The sequence below is a fragment of the Ciconia boyciana genome, chromosome 3, assembly GCF_034638445.1.
Source record: "Ciconia boyciana chromosome 3, ASM3463844v1, whole genome shotgun sequence".
Lineage (NCBI taxonomy): Eukaryota > Metazoa > Chordata > Aves > Ciconiiformes > Ciconiidae > Ciconia > Ciconia boyciana.
In genome coordinates this window covers 109,449,524-109,472,688 of record NC_132936.1, presented here as the reverse complement: position 1 = coordinate 109,472,688, position 23,165 = coordinate 109,449,524, and the positions used below count along the sequence as shown (strand labels likewise).

At 44.8% G+C, this 23,165-nt stretch overlaps 2 protein-coding genes across 8 annotated transcripts in view; one reads left to right on the top strand and one right to left on the bottom strand.

Moving 5' to 3' along the window:
- Window positions 1-11,281, top strand: part of CDC42BPA (CDC42 binding protein kinase alpha) — a 192,976-nt gene extending 181,695 nt beyond the window's left edge. For 4 of the 7 annotated variants that reach the window (XM_072857060.1, XM_072857062.1, XM_072857061.1 and 1 more), the window contains 3 exons: window positions 3,885-4,002; window positions 5,007-5,164; window positions 6,368-11,281. In XM_072857060.1, coding sequence (XP_072713161.1) covers window positions 3,885-4,002; window positions 5,007-5,164; window positions 6,368-6,505 — 414 coding nt within the window. In that variant the 3' untranslated portion in view covers window positions 6,506-11,281. The remainder of the gene's footprint in view (window positions 1-3,884; window positions 4,003-5,006; window positions 5,165-6,367) is intronic. The other 3 variants (XM_072857064.1, XM_072857059.1, XR_012041682.1) reach the window with 2 other exon arrangements.
- A 2,891-nt stretch (window positions 11,282-14,172) lies between these two features.
- The window catches only part of COQ8A (coenzyme Q8A), a 48,599-nt gene continuing 39,606 nt past the window's right edge, over window positions 14,173-23,165 (bottom strand). Inside the window, exons 9-15 of the mRNA XM_072857065.1 lie at window positions 22,319-22,400; window positions 20,818-20,911; window positions 19,815-19,956; window positions 17,738-17,845; window positions 16,929-16,994; window positions 16,061-16,147; window positions 14,173-15,567 (exon numbers count right to left, since the gene is read on the bottom strand). Of these exons, the coding sequence (XP_072713166.1) occupies window positions 15,274-15,567; window positions 16,061-16,147; window positions 16,929-16,994; window positions 17,738-17,845; window positions 19,815-19,956; window positions 20,818-20,911; window positions 22,319-22,400 (873 nt within the window). The 3' untranslated portion in view covers window positions 14,173-15,273. The remainder of the gene's footprint in view (window positions 15,568-16,060; window positions 16,148-16,928; window positions 16,995-17,737; window positions 17,846-19,814; window positions 19,957-20,817; window positions 20,912-22,318; window positions 22,401-23,165) is intronic.

Below are 23,165 nucleotides of genomic sequence, written 5' to 3'. Positions count from 1 at the left end.
CATACAACACTAGAGAGAATTTAAAAAAGCAGGAGGAAAATTAATCCCTTCCATATGGCTCCAAAACAAATTTGCACAGCTAAGCTTTGACTGGTCACGTGCATGGTCGTGTCACTGTTGCGAAGTCCCAATTGTCACAACCATTAATACTCAAAAATGAAGTTGCAGCACTTTGGGAAATGTGCCCTGTGATGACAGGTCTGCATCCATCCTGGCTTTTCTGGTAGGAGGAGAGATGCAAATATACAAGAGGAGTGCCCTATTGAAATGCAAAGAAAAATATTGTTAAGCCAAACTAAAATTTGTTTCTCTCTTAGAGGGTCATTATAGGGTCACTGAAGCTGTATTTCAGTTCTAGTTTTAAACAGTTTTTTTAAATCCAACTGTACTATAAAATTTTCTATGTTTAATATGCAGTGATGTGTCACCAGACTGTGACCCACCCTCTACCTTCCCTTTCTCATGTGAGTAGTCTCCTTGGGATCAGTAAGGAATGACCTCTGGTGTTTCAGACAAACACTCTTAATTTTTGCTTTAGGAGCATCCTTCATCCTAATATTGCAGCCTACTAGGATAAATTGGAGAAAAAAAGTGAAGGGGGCAACCTGGAGTGTTGAGATCATGTACCTGTTAGCTCCTTAGAGCACTAGAGATTTAGTCTTGTATGAAGAAAGCATTTGTCTCCTTTGTGGCTTAAGGGTACGGATGCCATAAGCTGTATGGAAAGCAAGGCTGTGAGTTTTGGTTTCGTGTCTGTCCATCCCCCCTTTGTTTTTGGAGATTTTAGTGTAAGAAGGGTAGCACTCCCTCTGAGGGGACCGTGGTCCCAGGTATGGATGGGATATTGGAAGAAAACCCACATGGAATCCATAGAGGAGTTGAAAAATGACCCATTGAAGTAGGCTTTTAGATTCTGGCATATTATTTCATGGAAGAATTAAAAGCTCAGGTTTATAATGTAATGAACAGAACACTACTTAAAAACAAAAAGCCCAAGACCACAACAAGCAGCATGATGGACAGAGAAACATAGGCAAACAATTTCCTATAGGTGTGGTAACTGTTTAGTTAGACCTTATATGTATGTTCTTGCCCCACTGCCTGAGAAGGCAGTATGGGAGCAGTTAGCGTGCGTGCAAGAGCCGAGGTAACGCTGCAGAGCGATTGCACGTACATAACCCACAGCTCCACAGCAGCTCCGTTCTCTGGCTGGGAATGGGATGCACTGAACTAATTTGGGTCTTTCACAGTGATTAACTTTGCTCAGCAAGCAGCTTCTCTGCTGCTGATTTTTTTTCTCTTCTCTCGCCTTTCTCCATTTGGTTCAGCAGTGGGAATGAATTTTCCTGCTAGGATTTGAATTGTTGCTCGAAATGAGGGGTTTTTGTCTCTTTAAGTAAAGCAAGCTCAGGTTTCTTTTTTTTTTTTCTCTTTATTTGTAACTTGCTGCATTTTGCTGCTTTATAACTACCGCAAATAACTGCCGTTTATTTTCCTTTGAATCCCCTTTCTGCATCATGTGCATATCACTTCCAGGGCTTTTAGTCCAAAATGCCAGAGTCTCTGGCATGTGCTTATTTTATTTTTACAGCAAAGAACAACAGAAGATTTGCTTTGTGGAGAAACTTTCTACAAGGAATTACATGGACTTTGCAAACTGAGGTCGTGAAAAATAATCATAGTTAGAATACACTATTAAAATAAATGAGTGTTTTTCACACACCCACCCATTCCCTCCTTCCCCTGATGCCTGTACATTTTCTGCTCAGTCACTGTTAAGGAGGTTAATCGCCTTATCATTGAGCATAATTGTTCTCTTTGCGAAATGGACCATTTTAGGTTTATACAGGTACAAAAGACCTTCCTTGCAACTCCAGTGTACTAACCTCAGTGCACATGTTTGCATGGTGCTGCACTTGGCTTTCCTTTGTTTCTCAAAACACATCAGTAACTTACTCCTTAGCCCATTAGTTCCTTTGCGTATTGTCAGGGGAGCCTCCATTGTTTATGTACAGCCAGGATGCTCATACTCCTATCTCTAACTCAGATTGTTTATTGCATGGTGAAGGACACAGGAGCAGAAATTTAGTATTTTGTGCTACAAAATAGGTTGGTTGTTCACATTAAAAAAAGGGGGGGGGGTGTAAGCAAGAGACAGCGGTATGATCCCACAAATGATTTAAGAGACTTTTTTAAGCCTTCAGGTATAAATCCTCATTGAGAATAGTGCAGCAATGGATGAGAGGAGAATTAAACAGGGCTTTTTCATTCGTAAGGTCTCCGATTCTCTTTTGTTGGTGTTTGAGAGAGGTCTGGGAACAGGAGGAGAGATTTTAATTCTTTCTTGTTTGTTGCATGTTAAAAATCAGCCATTTCTAGCCCACTGGGAGAATGTGAAGCAAAGGGTTGACTGTAAGAGCAAAGGGGTCTATTACAGCAATGACTCTAAGGATCATTGTAAGACTGGATTGACAGCAGGTTGGTAACAATTATCTGATGAAGTCTGAACTGTATAAAATCTGTTCATTACAAAGCCTCTATTTAATTATCCATTTTAAAATACAGATAGAGAAATGGGTAGTATCTGAGGGTCTCTGAGAATACCCTTGTGGGGGTGGAATCTTTGTTCTGGTCTGAAATTTCCATAACATCCTAGCTTAAAAAGGCATTGCAATTGCAACTGTTGTTTTATGTGTGGCTACTTTATCTCAGAGTGAGGATGGGAAAATAATTAAATATAATAGGAAGAAATTAACAGTTATTGCAGGGAGTGTTTTGTAAAGTGGAAATAAAGTAATGCTCAGAGCTACCTGCAGTTCTTTTCACATTCTGCGTCTGTAAAGGTTCCCTAAACCTAATGCTAGTTAATGCTAATGACTTAATAGCGTAAATCATGTTAGGAGCAGGATGGAGTCTCATATTTAGCCAGAGATGAAATGATATGCATGGGCCTTAGAAAGTTCCTCTGGGCTAAGAAGCCAGCTCATATACAGAGAGATGGGCTAAATAAACTGAGAAGCCTTTTCCCCTAAGGTCAGCTGTAAGTTAACAGAAGCAGAAATAAAATCTCCCACAACTCACTGCAAAGTACTCTTTTTCCCTTGTTTTAAAGACAATTTATGTTTAAGGAACTACCATATCCAAGTAGAGAAATTGTGTTTTATCTCCTCCCTCAGTAAAGGACCACTTCAGTCCAGTAACTTACCAATTTAGAAAATCACACGGGAACTCTCAGGATGCAAAACAGGAGCGATAATCAAAACACATAGAAAAACAGTGGCATGTGCTCCGGTCATCCTCTTTGAGCAGGCTGAAAACAGGAGGCTGATTCTCACTTTGGCTCAACTGGTGTAGGTCTGGAGTAATGCTGTTAATACCTTCGGAATTACATAAGTAATTGAAATACAGATTGATCCACTATGTGTTCATAACTCTGCAGGCATTAGGGATTAACATGGTTATTGGAGAAAGTTACACATGCATGGCACAAATGATGGCATCAAAGACAGAAATTTTAATAAGATCCGTGGAAGCTTGTGTTCAGAAAGAATGCATTATGCGATACAACTTGAATATATCTATAGCAGCTCAATTAGGCTTGCAAACTATCCTTTGGAGGAAATTCTTGAATTATTAGACATACGCTTTCAGTTGTCTGCATATGTCCATGTAATTCAGCACTTGACTATCGCGTTGCGTGTGCTTCCAGTCTCTGCACTAAACTGCAGAATATTATTTTGCAAATTCTGCTGACTTGCTGCCTAGATAATTCAGCTCTGGTAAGGTGGGGGGTTTTAATGTATTTCGGGGCCTTCCTTCATAACATCCAAGGTTGAGCCAGCAGTCAATAAGTAAACTTGTCATTGTGTGTGTCTGCATTGCAGAATCTTCGGCCTCAGGAAAGTCGAACCGTGTTCAGTGGCTCTGTCAGTATCCCATCGATCACGAAATCCCGCACAGAACCAGGACGATCGATGAGCGCAAGCAGTGGGTTAGCAGCACGTAAGCAAACGGAACTGTGTGGCTTTGGGGTCTATGCACAACTATTTTAGGGAAATGGCTACCTGCATTTGCTTTTGTCCGTACTGCCACTAGACAGGATTTTCAGAAGTGATGGCTGACTGTATTCCCATTGAGGGCAAGCACAGTATTTTAATCTTGCTTTCAAAGGAGCACATGAATAAGTAGCTAGCACTTTTGAGAGTCCCACATTTGTAATTTGTCAAATTTTTAAAACTGACATTAGAATTAAAATTACATTCTTACCCTTGGGACTACTTTGCTGCTGCTTAAGTGTTTTAAATCAGTGGCAAGTTGTTCTCAAGCTCCTTGGTTATTAACTTTGTTGCTGAACTGTGTAGAGCTCGATGCCTCTCTTGCTGCTAGTGCAAAGAGAAAGCAATAGAAAACTGGCTGGTGGTATGGAAGAGTTGCATTGCATTGGAAACACCTCTCCTAGTGCTGCCATGCTGCCTTCGTGTGCCAGCGTCAGCACAGTGACCTGTGCTGAGACCAGGCAAGTGCTGAAATAATGGACCATGTGAAAATAGAGGCAAGACTGGTGTCCCAACTTTTCTAGGTTTTTTTCCCTCCTGTGGCACATGCTGCGTTTGTTGCACATTACTGACTGCTTGCAGAAAGCGTGTGTCTGCTGTAGTCTGTACCTGCTGGTACAACCCACCCTACTCCCTGGGAAAGAGGCCACTGGAACTAGGATGCCACCACAGCACTTTCTACAACTGCTGCCTTCGTCAGGAACATAGTGACTGTGTCTGTGCTGGGTAAAACGTGCCAATGCTGACACGCCAAGGGAGGGACCAGAGAATCCTTAGGAAAAACTGCAGCTGGCAGCAGACAAGATAAAAGCCCGTACAGCCTCCAAGCCATGAGCTGAGCATCTTGGGACATGCTGGAGGAAAGCAGAACTAACCGGAGAAACAGCTAACAAATTTATAGTACCTTGGGTGGGCGTTTGTAACACAGTTTAATTCCTCTGCCTGTTTTAGGATCGTCTGCACAAAACGGCAGTGCTTTGCGGAGGGAATTCTCAGGAGGTAGCTATGGAGCAAAGCGTCAGCCTATGGCATCGCCCTCAGACGGTTCCTTATCCTCTGGTGGCCTGGACCAAGGCAGTGATGCACCAACAAGGGACTATGAGCGAGAGGTGAGTGACAGGGGAAAGAGGAAAAAATTTAAGTGTGTTGATAAAGATGAGGAAGTTAAATTCTGTCACGGGTTTGGCTACAAGTTTGGGAGTCGTTGACAATGAAGACTTGGATTTCCTGTATTTCAAGGCATCCTGGCAAAAGACTTTGGTCAAACTGTGTTAACTCTGGTCCTGGTATTTAACATGCAGAAAATGCTCTCTGTGCTCCTTACGTGGAGATACATGGGTAGTGAGGCTCCCAAAAATACTGGCCCAGTAAAGTAACAGCTTGATAGTGACCTATCACAGCTTGAAGTGGTGATATTCCTTCTGCCCTTTATTTGCAGACTCCTACGCTATCTTAGCAACCATTTCACAGGAGACATTTTGTAGTCAGAGTGCCTGAAGTTAACAAGGTAGTTTAAGAATTATCATATAATAATTTCATTTAGAGCATAAACTGGATTTAATAATTTATATTCTGTGCAGAACAAGACACTCATTATGATAGGACTGCAATCCTGCTTTGTGCTAAACTCAGTCCCTCCCACCAAGAATGTCTTACGTGGGAGGGTTCAATCTGAAGTTGGCCAGCAAAACTTCCCCAGCCTATTTTCTTACCAAGCAGTGAGAAAATTAAGAGATCACCCAGGCTTTTCATGGTACTGAATATATCCTTCCAGTTGAAGCTGGAAGGCAACTGTCAACCCAAACTCAAGCTCAGACATAGTTGCATTCTACTGTACTCTGGAAGATGCGACTAGAGTAACTTGATAGGATGCTTTAAATGAATATCCTGGGAGTGGCGTAGAAAAGGTAGCTGTGATGAAGCCCATACCACAAAGATTTCTCAGTTTAGTGCAAGAGCATCTCAGATCATAATCTGTGAAAAGGCAGGAGCCATTGTAGCTTCACAAGCAACCTGAATTTGCACACTCTGCTGACCAGGAGGCCCTCGGCAACATTCAGACTGCAAGAATCCTGCAGGTGCTGTGTCCTTACGTCAGCATCAGTTACGCCTGCTGAAAGCAGAGTGATCTGACGCTTACTCTAAAGTCTCCCTGGACCAGGAAATTCTGAGCAAAAAGAATTCCTCAGTATTTCTGGACACAAGCAAAATATGTGGAGGCCTTTGATTCCGGTCACCTGTTGCTCAGACACCCTCAATCACTCTCAAACTTGCTATCCTGTTACTTACTGGTGTTCTTCTGTGTCTTTGAGCTGCAGGACTCTGACTCTCCGAGACACTCTACTGCATCGAACAGCTCCAACCTCAGCAGCCCTCCCAGCCCAGTTTCTCCTCACAAGACCAAGAGCCTCTCCCTGGAGAGCTCTGACCACGTGAGTTGGGACTCATGAACTGCTTCAGCATTCAGATTTGACGTCACAGCAGCTTGCTGTCCCCATGGCTGTCCCCTACACTTGTTCCAGTTCTCACCTTCATCATCCTAACCCTCCCCATTCCCTGTCTGGAAGTGATCTGGGAGTGGGGTACAGAGGAAGGTGAAAGCTGGTCGTCTTCAGCACCGTTCAGCACTGCCTCACCCTCCCTTCCCCAGATTTGACAGCAGCAAACGAGCAAAGCTAGGGTGTTGGTAAATATCAGATGCTGTAGATTTGTATTAGTATTGGTTTCATTTTTGTGGTTACAGCTGCTTCATTTTTAAAGACATATTTATCCCACCCCCCTTCCACTTCCCAAAAAGTAGCTTAAGTAGACCAGACCAGTATCAACAAGAGAAAATTCAGAGGGATTTTGTTTTCATACAATAGCTCATTGTACTGTACAAAAGTAGCACAGACCCCTTCCCCTGCATGGGGAATGATCAGTATGTCAGAGGCACATAAAAGCTTTCAGCCACCACGTTTGAATGTCAATCTGATTGTCGCCAGCAAATCCTTATTGATTAAAATGATGCATATTTTACTACAGTACAGAGTTTAAATAAATACGCAGATGTTAGAGTAAAATACGTATGTATATATTCAAAGAAAAAAAGCATTGTGTATGCAGCAGAAGATGGATGCTTATTTAAGAGAGCCTTTAATTTAAGATTTGTGTTGTCCCTGTTTTCATGCTCGGTAATATACAGACTCGGAGGCCTGGCCTAAAACCTTTCGCAGGACAGATATTCCTTTTGCGTAGCACTCGCTGCACTGCCGGGAGAGGTCCCTGCAGTGTTTTCACAACATTGCTTTACTTCTGGCGGTAGCATAACTGAAGCTGTAATTCCTCCTTTCATGTTAAATCCCCATCCTTTGCAAAAATGACAACGATTGGAAAGCAACCTCCTGCCCTGACAACCAAGGGCACCAGTCAGCCAGGTGGCTGCCCTGGTTTCTCGCGTGCTAGCTGTGCAGCTGAGGAACCCTACGGCATGTTACAGTAGAGGTCCTTAAGGCAGCAAGGGAGTTCAATGCAGCAGGATTCAGCAGGAAAACTGTTTCCCTGGGTCAGCCTTTGAGCAGGTTTAACTCGGAAGGGAGCAGTCTTCCACATCTCCTTGACCATCCCTAACCAGAAAACTGTTACCTGTTGTTACCAAATACTAGTTGCTAATACACATCAGCCAAACGAGTGCCCTTAGCCCGAAGCTAGCCGTGGCTGGCTATGCTGTCACTGTAGCAACGAAGAACCTTGAAGACTGACCTCACACTGTTCACACTGTGGTAGTCGAAGATGCCTGGTCACCCACAACTGCCATGCTGGCAAGGTTGGTTTTCCTCTCCCTCCCCACCCGTGCTGTGGGTTTGTGCAATTTGCAGTTGTTTCTATGTGCTCACCTGCTGTTTGGTTCCAATAGCAGGTCAGGTTGGAGGGCAGAAAATATTGCAGTGGAAGACAGAGCCCACTGAAGTTGCAAAAATAAATAAAAAGCTGAAGCTGGTCATGCAGTCAACAGAATAAAGTGAGAGACTGATGTACAAATGGATGGTAAGAGGAAGATGTCTCTTCTCTTTAGTTAGCAAGGCAGATGTGGTTTTCATTTGGGAGTGTGTTCAAATGAGCCTCTCTTCTCAGTAGTATTGTTGCTGGCTTTATCCTATGACCATACTCAAACACATAAGGGCTTTTTGTATTTAGAATACTGTTTTTTGTGGGTTTCGGAAACTTGTTATGGCTCTTATTAAACCATTCCATATTCTTGCAGTCAGCAGTATATAGTGTTTCACCCACACAGAGATGTTTGGAGTTTTCCAGTTTCTGTCTTCCCTAATGGAAGTTATAGGTAAGTTCATACCATGTACAGTAATTTCCAGGCATGATCTAAATGTGAAATAGGGAACGAGACACAGATCGTTTAATCCATTTAATCATGCTGGGTCTCATAAGTAAGATCTCTCTTTCACTCTGAATCAAGAGGCTTGTCCAACTTTAAGCTCATTCAATGTTATTTTGGGACAGGAATTCAAGAATTTTTTTAGAAACTATCATATCAAAAGCCTGTCTCTCTCCTGTTTGGGGTTTTCAGAGTAGCAAGCTGGTTGTGTTGTTTGTTTTCACTTCAAAGCTACTACTTTTGCAAGCCTGGCATTTAATATTAAAAGCTTTAGCAAACAGCTAAGCAGTTGAAATTAATTCCTCCCAGAATAGTTTTCAGTCTTTCTGAGGGACGGATAGGCAGGGCGTTATTGGCATTATTAAAATTCCACATCAGCTTCTTTTTAAAGGCTGCATATTGCTTCAAGTATAGCCACTGCTTTTTCCCCACAATTCCCTCCTTTTGGTGAAGCATGTCCACACACTTTTCAAAGCCTTTGCAGACTAGCTTTGTATTTACTGTATGTTGTATTTAAACATTAATCTTATTTTGACATTGAGAGAAGGCATTTAAACAGCAGTCATTTGAGACAGAGTAGCCTGTGTGACAGTCCCCTGAGAGAGGGTCACAGGATCTTTTTTGTGGATTTTTTTTTTTTTGCAGTTGAGCTAATGCTCTATCTGAAAATGGAACCCAAAGAGCCATGACACAGCAAACAGTTAAATCGAGTAAACCCCTGCAATCTATTGATATCAAAAACTGACATTTTCAGCCAGAGCATAGGTCAGCTGTGTTACAAAACTAAGCTCCAGAGGACGAGAGCTCCACAGGCCTACACTGTTTGTACACCACAATTTCTAAGCCTCGGCAGTCTCCTTTAGGAGTACTATATTTAATCATTAGTTTGGTACTGTGCATTTTTATACACATCTGTTCAAAAGAGAAACAGCAACTGTTCTCTCAGTTGAAAAGCAAATGACCACATCACTTATTTGAAAAGAGAAAAATTGTCCTAGGACTTAACTAGTTTTATATATTTGGGGACCATTTGATTATACACTCAATTTTAAACCACACTCATCTTTTTTTTTGTTGGTATGAACACTGAAAACATATGCATACTGTAGCTGAGCTTTTTAAATACTCATTGGGCTAGGAAAAGTAACTTGGTCATTTGAACTGTAAGACTCTTGACTGGTGTCTCAAAGACAGTTGTCTCTTAAGGTTTGATGTTTGCTACTTTGCACTGTAGCATTGCTTCAACTTCACAGTTAGAGGGCTGCATTTTGTTCAGGGAGCTTAAAATCTCCTATTGAATTTTTGACTGTAGCATATGTTCTCTGTACACAGTATGTATCTAGCTGATTTTTTCCTTTTGGCTGAGACTGAAGGTGTTTGCATTTTTGACACTGCTTAAATATATGGGTTGTTGGGTTTTTGCATTTTTTTTTCTCTTTTGATGGCAACAAAGGATCTGAACAGATTCAGGCAGCTACTAAGGATTCCAGGTTATAGAATGAAAAAGGGTTGGTAAATAGTTTTCCCCTGCATGTATGTGCACACAGATATATGGCTTCCTTCTACATTTCATAAACCCAAAAGCAGGGTTATAGTACTCTCTTCTCTACTGCCTTTGACCTGTAGAAGACAGCTGGTGGTTTCAAAAAAACATTCCTAAGGCTGTGGTGAAGTAGTTGCTTCTTTTTCTCTCAGTTAATTGCTGTGGCTTGTTATGAATGTGCATTTTGCCCATTTTAACGAGTTTCAAAACTGAGTCAGGAATGTTATCTCTTTGATTTGATTCTGATAAAATTACAAGCCAGGTATGTTATTCTCAGGTATATGGCAGAGGGAAGTTAAGGGTCTTGTCATACCAAAAAAGTCCAGAAAGCATAGGGTATTTACGGAAATGTAGTTTAACCACACCTAACTGGTTCACAGAGTGTGTCAGCCTTTCAAAACAAAACAGTTGGAGTATTAATGCAGAAACAGTTTCTGGCACCATATTGTCTTGCATGGCCAGACCCTGAATGACAGGACAAACATGCTCTTGGGTGGAAGAAGGTTTTTTTCCATTTTATGCATGCTGTTTAATTTTAAATTAATACATTAAGGATAAAATTTATTGCAGTGCAAGTACCCACACCTCCTGAGCCTTAGTCTGAGAATCGAAGTGGCACATAGTAGCTTCTGCTGTGGTTTTTTTTAATAGGAGTCAGTTCCATGGAGAAAATGGGACAACTTTCTGCATTAACACAACTGCACCCTTCTGCGTGCTTTGTGTTCACACTGTATTTGATAAACACCCCCAGAAACTGCTCTGCTGCAGGCTTTCCAGTCTAAATTCCAACTCTACTTTGTCTTCATTCCAGCTGCAGCTCAGTGCAACCTATTTTCATTCTGCATTTAAGAAAGTCTCATCCACAGGGAAGAAATCCACAAACCCGTGTTGGTATTTCAGAGCAATTATACCTGCCTTTTTATGTATGACAGTTTCATATCATTTATTTTTAAAATGTTTTTTAGGTTTTTCATTGTAATATTATTGTACAGTTTTGCATGGCATAGATGTAATCACTTTTTTGTTTTAGAGTATAAAAGCTGACAAGTGTGCGTGTGGGGGAAAGATTCTGCTTTTTGCCTCTTCTCATTATTTTGTTTAATGCCCTCAATGTTGTAGGGGACATTGTAAGAGATTCTCTGCTACAGAACAATGATGTAGATTCTTTTGCACAGAAATATTTAAGGTGGAAAAGTCAACAATGTAAAAATGACTTACCACCACTATTTTATGTTGGTAACACACTTAATATTAACCTACTTTGATGTACTGCAATAAAACAGGGAACTGTTAGAAATGCAGATGTTTTGTCTTTTTTTCCTACCTCCCCCGATTAAGCTTTGAGGAGGAAATGGAAAGGGGAATAATGGTGTTCTTGAAGATAAAACCAGCACGTTGTAACACATCTGCATAAGTACACAGTGGGAAGAAAAGGAATATATGAGAAAATCGATTTAGCTCTAACAGCTTTCAGAAAAAATTACCAGAACCAAATTACCAAATTCAAAGTCAAGCCATGTTATACTTTAGTGTATTGAACTTAATCAACTACAGGTTTCCTGACTTTTTTCTTAGGTCATCTGTTCTGTGTCAATAGTTGTAGTCATTGTTTCTGATGTTCCTCCTTCATTTAGTTACCTGTCAAATGTTTCAGCTGCCCTAGTGTTAGAAGCTGGATTCTTACTTATTTCTGAGCTACCAGCATCAAATTGACTTTCATGCATCTTTAAGTGTATCTCAAAATACCTGTGAAGTTTTGCATGTGCCCTGACACTTTCACATCATCCACCAGTTCCTCCCAAGGCAGCCTGGGATTTTCTCCACACCAGAGACTGCCTGTTGGGACATCTTCCTCTTCATTCATTATCCTGTTGGTAAAAGTCCTAGCTTCGATTATATGCTTCAGTCACCCCCTCCCCACCCCCTGCCCCCAGAGTAGGAACGCAGGACTATGCTGTTATTGATCCTGTGTTGCCAGCAGGTGCCAGCCTGGGCATTCTCCCATTTCCAAAGACCACCAGCAATCCCCTCCAGGAACAGTCAGCATGATTCCCACTTATGTGGCCACAGGCTACCTTACTCCACAGTCCTTCTCAGCCCCCACACTCTAGCTTATGTGGATTTAAGGCCATGGGCTCATCCCATTTAGGCCACTGCAGGTCTCTCTGAGCTGCTGTAGCTCTGTGAAACACCATGGCTCCTGTGCTCCGACTTTTACAATCAATCAGTGCTATACTTCTGATTTCCCAGGGTTCCAGTTGCACCATCACAGCTGTGAAGGTCTTGGGAAATGGGCCTTCTGTTGTCAAGGGATTTGGATATTAGAAGAGCAGAAAGTGAACTGCATGTAGGCTTCCTGTTCAGCTCCTCAGCATTCACTTTCTGTTCTGATGCAGCAGCCAGGTTGACTAAAGAAAGAAGGCAGGAAAATCACTGCTACCACATGTAGGCCAAATCTTGATTCTTTAGAATGGAAAATCCCTGTCTTCAGAGAAGCAGATTTAACCTCCCACTTGCCCTGTGGAACAAAGAACTGTTTTCTGCAAGGGGATTCTTCTAGAACTTAGAAGCTTGCTGCAGCAGAGAAATGTTCATATCCTCAACCTACATGTGTAGTTCAAGCAAACACACTATCTGGTACAGAGCAAGCAGCAGTGATCAAGTGTTCTTGCCCACTGTAAAAATGTCATGACTTCTTTGACTTGAAGCCAGAGCACAGTCTTTCTAGCCCACCTTTTCTCCATGGCTGTTACACTGACATGTAATTCCTCATGTCACAAATTTCTCTGGACAAATCTATAGGAATTATTAATGCTTTTAGAACATACACAAAAGGCCAGGAGAATTAGGGACTGAGCGCTCTAATTAGCTCTTCTAATAAAGAAGAGTCTTACCTTCTGCTAGTTGCTCCCCTTTAGGCAAATGCAAAACTACTCTATTGTTCAGCTTGATGTTATTCTTAAACACCCCCTCTCTCTAGGGAAGGGAAATGTTTGCTGAGAGTTAAACACTCATGCCCCAGCATGGTATATAAAAGATCTGTGGTCACATGAACAAGCACATACGAATCTCACCTAGTTGTGCTTACTGGAAGAGTGAACTGTAGTGCTCTTCAAGTTATTTTGCCTTCTTGGCAAGTTCTCTGAACATAGTGGCTCTGAATCTTCAGTTTCAGAAATTTTGCTCTGAAGCTCACCTAATCCAGTTCCCTTGTCAGCTTTTTATACTTTGCTTTTTAACCTTTAACATAAGCATTTAACATCTCAAACAATTCCACTGTTTTTACAGCTGCAAGGTCTAGATCCAAAGGAGAAAAACTAAAGAATGTCTATCAGAACCCAAAACAACACGGGAAGTTACTCTATCAGTGTACAAAGTTAAACAGCTTAATGCAAAACTGTTACTTCACTGAACAGCAAAGTTCACTCCTCTCAACAGGTTAGGAATAACCTGACAAGTACTTTTAGCTGAATTAAACAGTACTGAATCTTTCTCCACCAAGTCTTAAATGAAGCCATTTACATGTTTATGATCTGCGAATAAAGGTAGTACAATAACCCGTTTTCCTATTTCTCAAAGGTCCCTCCTCAAAGAGACCATTTATTCACTTACCTGTTCTTTACCTCTGGAAGTGTCAGCAGTCAGGATTTCTTATGTACTGAAGTTTAAGATCATACAACCTCTGCACTCCTGGGCTCTGTTAACTGAGTAGGACCAGCTGAGCCTCCTGCTAAATATCTGGCACTTGCCAGATAAGGACATCTGCCTTACTAGCACCAGGTAAGCATCAACTCCCAACAGCCACTCTTTCTTCACAAGTGGAGGAAAGGCAAAAAGACCTGTGTACAGGAGACTGGTAACAGAGCAATTAATTAAAACAAAGGAAAACAAGTCAATGACCAGGGATTTTCATGGCCAGACAGATGTTCAGGCTGATGTCCCTCTGGCTCCTGGTAAACTTGTCACCATCACTGTTAGCACTAGTGACACAGTTCAATGGAAAGATGAAGGAATAAACAGGCCATAGATAGATGGCTTTACAAGGGTAGTAGTGAGGCTTTGAGCAAACAACTGCAACAAGAGGAGACCTGGAAGCTTCTCCTTCTGCTCAACTCCTGTTTATCCCACAGAACAGGACATTGTTCACTTGGCTATTCATTACCACACCAGAAGATGAAAAAACTGCAGGCAGAAGGCCCACCGCACAAGCACTTTTTTATTGAAATCAGGAAGTTGTACAGGTACAGGCTTTGTACAAAAATCTAAGAAAGAAAATTTCCTAGCTTGACTCCAGTAGTTTAAAGCTGTGCGTCTGGTTTTAAACGTGTGACATTTCAGCAAAAGCTTGAAATGCTCATGAGAGACATTACGTGTTTGTCTGCCTTGCCATAAGTTCTGCATTACAGGAAAACAGAGATGGACAGACTAGGTTCTTGGTTAGGAGTCCAGCAAGCAATTGGTGTCAAAGTTGTAGCTTATCTAACTCACCCTCAGGAAAGCTGATACCTACCAGACAGTGAAGAATCCCACTATTTGTGCTCAGATATAGCTCTGTTGATTACATATTTGACTCCCAGAACTGAGATGGGTTGTGTGAGTGTACATGTGTGTTTAAAAGAGATTGGCACTCAATTCTCAGATTTTTAAAATATTTCCTATGTTTAGCTTGCAAGCCAAAGAGAGGCAGAAAGCATAAAACTTCATCCTATGTACACACACACCCCCCTTGCATTAAATCAATGTCAGTAAACTCCAGGAGGGTTCTCAGACTGCCACCATTTGACTTGCAAAAAGGGGGGGAGGTGCTGAATGTGTCTGTGGTAGGGTACACCTTGGTATTTCATTCTATAATTCACAGTATGAAAACTACTTGAATTCCACCTTAGCATGAAAGAGGGAAGGTTTTTAAAAAACAATTTTTTGAGAATTACAAACAGGTTTCAGTACTAAATTCTGCTCTTGACCTCCTTCCCCTACTCGTTATAAAACCCAATCAATATGCAGCCACCATCACAACATTAAAAATGCATTCAAGGTAGTTGGCTGGTGCCTTGAAACAGTACAGAAGCACTCAAGAAGATAGTTTCCTGCAAGCTGCGGACTGTACTGGCAGTCAGTGTAGGACAGACACAGCATGAAAGAACAGCTTTGTCCTTGTGAAACGCACACTTGGCTTCCAGGGCACAGGCTGCTGCATCTCAAGAGGATGGAGAGCTGGGGTGCAACGCATGGGAGGCTAGAACGCTCTCTGCAAGGCTCAGATGAACTGTGCCCTCAGAACAAGACATGTTAGTTCATTCTTACTAATCCTCTGGCTTCTTGCCCCTACTGCTCCAATATTTGCTATATGCCTCTTGGAACATATTTTTGCAGGGAATTTTGGCCTTCAGTTTGGTGCAGATAAGGAAAGAACCCCCCATCTTCCGATGAAGAGAGTAGGTCTCCTCTGGCGGAGGGACAAGCCGATGCTTCAGCATGACTGGGATTAAACCATGGATCTTTTCAGTGGTGCTTTGGTTGCCAAAATCAAAAGGTTCCTCAGACGCAAAAGCCTCTCCCAGGATGAGGACAGCATTTAAGTGGGCATCTTCCATTTCCTGCCCAAAAGGAAAGAGGCATAAATAACATCACTAGCCATTTTAACCACCAGGGAGGAAAAGGAGAAATGCTAGCGCTAACAGCAGCAGCTCAGTAGAAATGCCTAGCTATACCCACAACAAAGGTAACCTCCAGCCCCCAGCAAGACTGACGAACATTTGGTTAATACAGTTTCAAGCAGCTAAACCTTCCAGAAGACCATCTGCCCAGTCATGAAATTTCAGCAGTCATCACCACCTGCAGGGTCTTGCTGGGGGACAGAAGGAAGGACAGTGATTTTGGGGCTAGCTGTATCATCATTACTGCTCCCGCTCCCAAAAGGAAGTGAAAGAACAAAAGCCAAAACCTTTTTTGCCCTCCGCCCTCATCCTTATCAACAGGGCTTTCAGACTGACATTGGCTTTTACCACATCAAGAAATCTGGGGAAGTCCACAGACCTGCAACAAACTTATCACTAGCCACCACTAAAAGCAGACCCTTCTGCTCCATACCTTGACTTCATAGCCGGTAAGGAATTTCATGTCAATGGACTTCTTCAGTACTCTCTCTCTGTCCATGTCAGCAGCTGCCTTGATTACCTAAACAGGAGGAACACTTTCAGGAGAGCCAGGGGATGACTGAAAAAATGTTTCGAGTACAGGACTACTACGTAGGCTATAGGTACACATGCTGCCCGCTCGCTTCCTTGCCTCTGCCCTCATCTTCAGGGGTCTGCGTGTTGGCCAGTTTAAGAGCTACTGGCAAAAAGATACAGCTGCTGGCTCTCCAAAACTCTTCCCAGTAGGGCTACGCATAGCCCAGAGAATGTAAGGGACATCAAAAAAGCTTCACGAACCAATCAGCCCCTCCCCCAACAAAACAGTAGAGCCAAATTAGAAGCTTTAGGCAACATCTGCTGGCCCCTGCAGCTCAATTATCAAGTGCAGAACATGGTGATTACTAAGGAAGCACTTATGACTTCACATAAATTTCTAAGTCTGTAAGCAAGCTAGAAGTCACAGGAAGAGACAGTGAACAGGACAAGCAATTCCTGCATACCCTCACATAAAAATCACTGAATTCTGAGTGCTCTGATATGCTCTGCTGCCTGAGTCTCCCAATAAGCAACATTACAGTTCTCCACGTTCGCCATGTCATTCAGACATCCGAACTCAGATAGCCAGAGGCTTGCAGCAGACATGCAGAAGGCTATGGAAGGGATGAAACAGGAACAGAGATCTCTCTCTTGCCTCCAGCTCTGCTTCCCTCCACACCCAGAGTGGATTCAAATACAATGTGATACAGCTAATATATAAGCAGAATTTTGCAAATACTCTAAGACCCCAGTGCAGCACTCTAGGACACAGTGCAAGTCCTCACCTCTATGTAGACATCTGTGAACTTCTCATCAAACCCTCGTGTTGCTCCGAAGTCCAGCAGGGCCACCTGGAAATAGACAAACCCATCTGTATTAGTGTCAACCACTCAAGTAGAGCCAGACCTTAAGACGACTCCTGATGTCTTCAGGAAGCTCAGCTTCCCCCTAACTCCTTTATTTCCTGACAGCAGCACAAACATTTGCACTAGTACATGGCAGAGGAGGTATGGCCTGTGCTCACACTGTCACACCTGCTCAGCTGTTAACTCCACTCAGGCTTTCTGCATGGGGACAGAGCAGCACAGAACCTTTTCCCAGCACTTTCCAACACAGACCTCAGGGATGAACAAGCAATTCCATCTGACCTGCAGGGCACAAGCAAGCAGCCAAACCAACATGCAGGACATCTGCAATTGCTTCCCCAGGCACCCTTATCTTCAGCGCAGCACAAGACAAGAGCGTTCAACTAAAGAGTCCTTGGCTCAGGAATGCCCTGGTAGAGCACTGCCAGCTGCAACTTCCCACCGACCAGCTTCAAAACAGACCCTGAGGCTAAGGAAGTAGCTGTGACTGGATCCAAGGCCAAAGACAGGCAGCCAGCCAAGGTTACGTGAGTCTGGCTCTCCCACCCAGACCAAGTGAGGATGAGTGGCAAAGGGACAGGTTTCAGCTGTCCTACCTGCCCAAGGCTCAAGGACAGGAATCTGAGATAAACTCAGTAAGGGTTTGTTATATTCTGGGAGTGGGGAATAATCAAAAGCTGGTGAAAACCAGCCCTTGTACAGCTAGAACAGCAGCTGCTTGGGCTTACCTTGTGCAACTGTGGGTCATAGAAGAAGTTTGACCAGTTTGGGTCAGTCTGCATATACCTGAATTCAAACAGCTCCCGCAGACACAGGACCAGGATGTTGTGACAGATCTTGAAAAGCAAGGAGAGAAAGAAGCAAGTCAGTAGGGCAGCAAGCCCTACTCACACATGTAATTTACAGCAGGCATTAGCAAAAAGGGAACACATCACCACACTGGCAGCAACTATCTGCTCCATGCTGCAAAACTCCTGAAGAGTTGAGAGCGTGCTTTCCAGCAACTCCCAGCCCACACCTGCCATTTTATCATCCTTAGCAGACAGCAAAGATGCCATGGAAGTTTTACATCAGCCTGAACTGTAGTTCATGTCAGCCCCTGGATGTGCCTCTGGAGAGGCTGGTACCCTGTATCTGGCATCTGAGAACAGCAGGGTCCAGGGGTCGTCCAACTGCATACGTTACTTGTGTCATGGTCCTGCCTTTTACCTCCCCAGCTTTGACTGCGCACTTGGTTGTTGCTTTGAGAGTAAAGGAACATCTTCACAGTGCAAAGAGGGATCCAGAAGCAGAGGTGGGGGAGGCCAGCAGAGCATTACAGCCTACCCTGGTGGAAAGTCCTGCAGGGCCCTGGCCAAAATGAAGCCAATGCAGTTCAGGGGAAATGAGATGCAGTTCCAGAGCATTTTAAGTTAAAGGCCCAAAAGAAACTAAAGAGCAGAGTCTTCTCCTGTAATGCTGCTGAACAACATACAGAGCTAGGTCCAAACCATTACTGAAAGTAATGGTTTACTGAACCATTCATTACTGAACCATTACTGATCTACTGATCTTCACTAGATACACACACCCACCATGTACTCCTCAGCCAAGTCTTCTGCTAAGCTCAGCACTGACCCAGCTTGAGGGAGGAGCAGCAGACCCACACCTTGGGACTGGGGGAAACAAGGGTAGCAGTCCCTGAAGAGCCCACTGCTGAATTACATACTACAGCAGAGCTTTTCTGTGAGGATATTTAAGCTGGAGCCTGTTCAGCAGAAGAACTGCCAGCCTCATTCTGCCCCTCTTCAGCTTCTGCAAAGCTGAATGAAACATCATATCCAAGAGGGAGGGAGGGAGAACACCAAATGCAAGCCAGACCCTGCTACAGGACACTGCCATTTGAGTCAGAGGGCCATGGGTCAGCCAGGGTAGTCGCTTATAGGAAAGAAGGGCTGCTCCTCCAGCAACACCCCACCTTACACAGCCTTTTAAAAGCAGCCCTGATGATACACAGCAGCTCATTGGAGTGGACAAGCCCTAAGAACAGACAGCTTGGTCAGGGGTCACAGGCAGCCAGCTCTGGCATAGCTTCAAGTCCAGTATGGTGCTGAGATCTGTTTATCTACAGGAACATACTCTGCCCTCTTCCCCAGTGACCTGCTAACAGCTGACAGCTTACACCAAGACCAAAAAAAAAAAAAAGAAAGATCCAGATACCAGGACAGTTATTTCTGCTACTAGAGCAGCTGCTTGTCCCACCACAGCACTCCAATCCCTTGCTATATTCAGCACCACCACCTACCCATCCCCACCTCCCCCCTCCTGTTTACAGAGAGGTACTTTTCCAGCAGCCCTGTGCAGCACAGGTCAGTCCCACAGAAGGAGATGACACCCAAACACTTGCACAAGGGCAGGAGATGATTCTGCACTCCTGCCCAGAAGAGCAGCTGCAAAACAACACCCCTCTCCCCTAGCTGACAATCCTGCCCAATGTTAAGGTCATCTGAGAGAGAAACAGGGCATCTAGGAGTTACACAGCTAGGCTACCTCCCCTTCAGCCGCCCTTGCCATTCACCCCTCCAACTCCTCCCTGCTCAACGCTGGCACCTGCAAGGCCTAGACCAGCCTGAGGAGACTCCAACGTCACTGCCAAATTCCCTACGCAGAAATCTTCTGAGAGGCTCCAGACAATCCCCAACTCCAGCCCTGCCTTGCACTGCTCAGGGTTTGCCCTTCCACAAAGCATCCCCTGATCTACCAGTCACCAGGCAGGCCGAGCACGCCGCTCTGAGCGAGGGGAGAAGGAAGACCACCCCACAATACCTCATTTCGAATTTCCTGGCTCAGCCCTACAGCTTGATCCAAGGGGAAGCCAGACACCAGCTCTGTGGTCAGGACATGCTTGCTGCACAGCTCATCCACTACTCTTGGGACGTAAAAGAAGGGGTGGTCCTTCAGCAGCTCCCTAGGGGAAGAGAAAGGAGAGGAAAAGGTTAGAAGCCCCGAGAGCAGCCGGGCCGCTCCGCAGCACCTCGCGCAGCCCCTTCACACAACCTCTCCCTGCACCCTGGCTGAGGCTGCCAGGAGACATTTTCCTCAGGAGTTACAGTAGGGATCAAGTCACCAGAAACCACACCAGTGACTTCCAGCTCCTGAGGTCACATCTCCTGCCAGAGCAGTGATATTAGGAGGGCTCCAGACTGGTACATCAAGGGGCACCGGGCTCTTTTGCTCGCCTCGCTTCTTCACTTCAGGGCCAGACTACACACGTGGAAGAAACACGCCTTGTCTAAGGGGAGCAATGCCACGCGGGCGGTTCTGCAGAGGGACAGGAGGGGCATCCAGCCTCCGGCAGCTCTCCCTCATCCAGCCGTCATATAAAAACAATCTGGACCCCACTGCTACAGCAAGCCAAGGGAGCAGGCAGTGCTGGTGGTATTAATTGCTGTAAGAGAGCTGAACTGAAAAACCTCCTAGACTAAAGGATGGGAGAAGCCTACAACAGGCTGACAAAGAATACACAGAACAGCACTGCAGCCTGGCTTCAAGAGTTACTGCAGTACCTTCACGTGCGGTGAAACAGACAGGCTCATGCTGAAGGAGAGAGGATATGCTGTCATGTTTCAGCTGACTGAAAATACGCCTGGCTGAGACAAGGTGGTAATTCTAGGGGACAGCTCAGGCCGCAAACACACACCCTTCCCCTGTGCTACATCCCAGGGCACGGCATTCATCTCCCCACTGTCCCTGAAGTTAAGCAACCTCTCCTGCGTTTCACACGCACATACAGAGACAGGAGGGGTTGAAGGCAATGGTGTGAACATACTGGAATTTCCTTGCGCAGGCAGCTTCTCTCTGGTAGTCACACTCCAGGGCCAGCTCTCTGCTCAGGACTTCAATCAAATGCTCAGGGAACAAACCTGAAAGTCAAACAGCAGAGGAGAGAGTAGGCTTAGAAAAAAAGGAGCCCCTCAGGCTAAGCCTTCCAGAGCTGCAGCTGAGGAGCAACCTGTTATCCAGCCAGCTCTGATAGCAGGTTGCTCTCCTGAGGCCCCAGAGAGCCAAAGAGTATTTCCAACTAGATAGAGGTTCTGCAGGTAATCCCAGGCCAGGGCTATGCAGCTGCTCCTAAAGCAAGGTACATCCACACCATTTTTGTGCCGCAGGGCTCCGTCCTCCCCCGACTCCCATCCCACAGCCCAAGCTGTCTGTTCCTGATACTGGCATGGCTGTGCAGAGACACACACCAAGGAGTAGAAGCACGTAAACACCAGCCTGGGCAAAAGCAGCAAAAAAGGCTCCAAACCATATCTGCCTACAACTGGGAAGAGCAGTTCTGCACTGCTAGGCAGAAACAGTCAGCATGACTAAGACAGTGAACTGCAGCAGCACACAGCCAGGGCCTGAGTTGCCAAGTCCATCTTCTCAGTCTTGGAGCTGGAAAACCAATCTACTTGGGCCAGAGACAGCTGGGACTGCAGCAGCCTCTGCAGGGCCCTGCCCAGCCACCACAGAGAACAGCCCCAGGTTTTGTCAGCACCCAGCCTGATTTTAAAGCAGTATTTGTACAGTCCCACTAAGATTTACAGCTGCTGCAGGCAGATATTTGGCAAAAAGGAGTAGTAAGTCCTGCATTCCCTGTGGGAAAAGGGACTTAGTGCACTGGGACACTGAGCAAGCTCCAAGTCTGACAGTTCTCCACCTCTCCACAACTCTGACTGGGCAGAGCAGAGAATGGCACGCATGGAGGGCTGCAGGAAGCATGGAGAAGAATGAGTTCTGCCAGATGTACCAGAAAATAACAGGGACAAAGCAAGACTACCTAACCTGAGCACTGCTCACACTTCATGCCTATAAAGCCATTGAAGTGAGTATACCCAGACACTTTATGCCAAGAGTCCCTATGGGTCCCTCACTGTAAGAGCACACAGAGACAAGTGCACGTTACTCTGGCAGGTGCATGCACATACATGGCCAGGTAAAACCAACGCAGGTGCACTTCCCACCCCACTGAGTGGACACTGGAGCAGGCACATGCCCAGCAAAGGCAGTGGCAGCTCTGCAGCAGGAGAGGGGAGCAGAGCATGGCTCCCCACATTGGCCCTGCACCCACTGCCCGCATCCGCTACCTCTCCTGCTTTCTGCAGGAGATCTGTTCCTGGGCAGACTTATCAATTCTCAAGTCCTTTTCACTGTTTCCTTGAGGCTGTTTCCTCCCTCCAGTCTACGGAGAGAAGTATGCAATGTGCCGCTTGAAAAAGGGGTTGACAGAACTCAACATGCACCAGTGGGAACACAGGGCCTGCCAAGGGTCTCTGTCTTTTTACCTTCAGGGAGAATATTGCTCATGCTCAGGACAGTCATCAGGTTGTTAACATCACTGTTGATGCTCTGGGCAACTCCGGGGTACTGCAGGACAGAATGAGAGAGGGTAGTGTTGAGACTAGATGACCTGGTTGTACAGAGTAAGATAAAAACACCTTCCAGCTCAACATCCACTGACCCCCACAACACAGCCACCTACAGCCTGGCAATGAACCAGGGCATACCTGAGCCACACACCCCTCCTCTAAAAGCTTATTTAAAGCCCAGCATCTAAAACGGGGGACAAAGAGACAGGCTAAGATGCAGCTCCTTACAACCAGAATGGCCTGTTCAGGTCCTCTGACAGGGACTCTTCCAACACATTAAAGGTTCTCGGACACACAAATCTGACAACAGAGATGGCAGTCGGTCATTTGCCTATCACAGCTGAAAGTACATGCCACTGACGGCCCCAGAGTGTTTCAGCTACAGCAGCAGGGCAAGCGGTGAGGACCCAGCCCAGTCCTGGCAAAGGTTCCTCCCTCTGTTCTTTCTCACCTTGTCTGTCAAGAAGGGGACCAGCCTACACTGCTGTGGAGCAGAACGTGTGCTGATGCCACAGGGTTAACTTTCTGTTGCTTTTACCTTGGTCTAACTTCAGAAGAGTATTTTGGACACAAATGGCTTGAGAAGACGCCAGTACCCATCCATACTGTTTCTAAAGTCTCCCCACTTTACAAAAAACACCAACCAGATGACCAACTTTGCCCTGGACCCTGCTCAGTCAGCAAGGGATCTCACTCCTTTGGATTATAAACCGTGTTGTACAAGGGGTTTCAGTTCCAGAACTCAATTCTGTTAGAAACACCT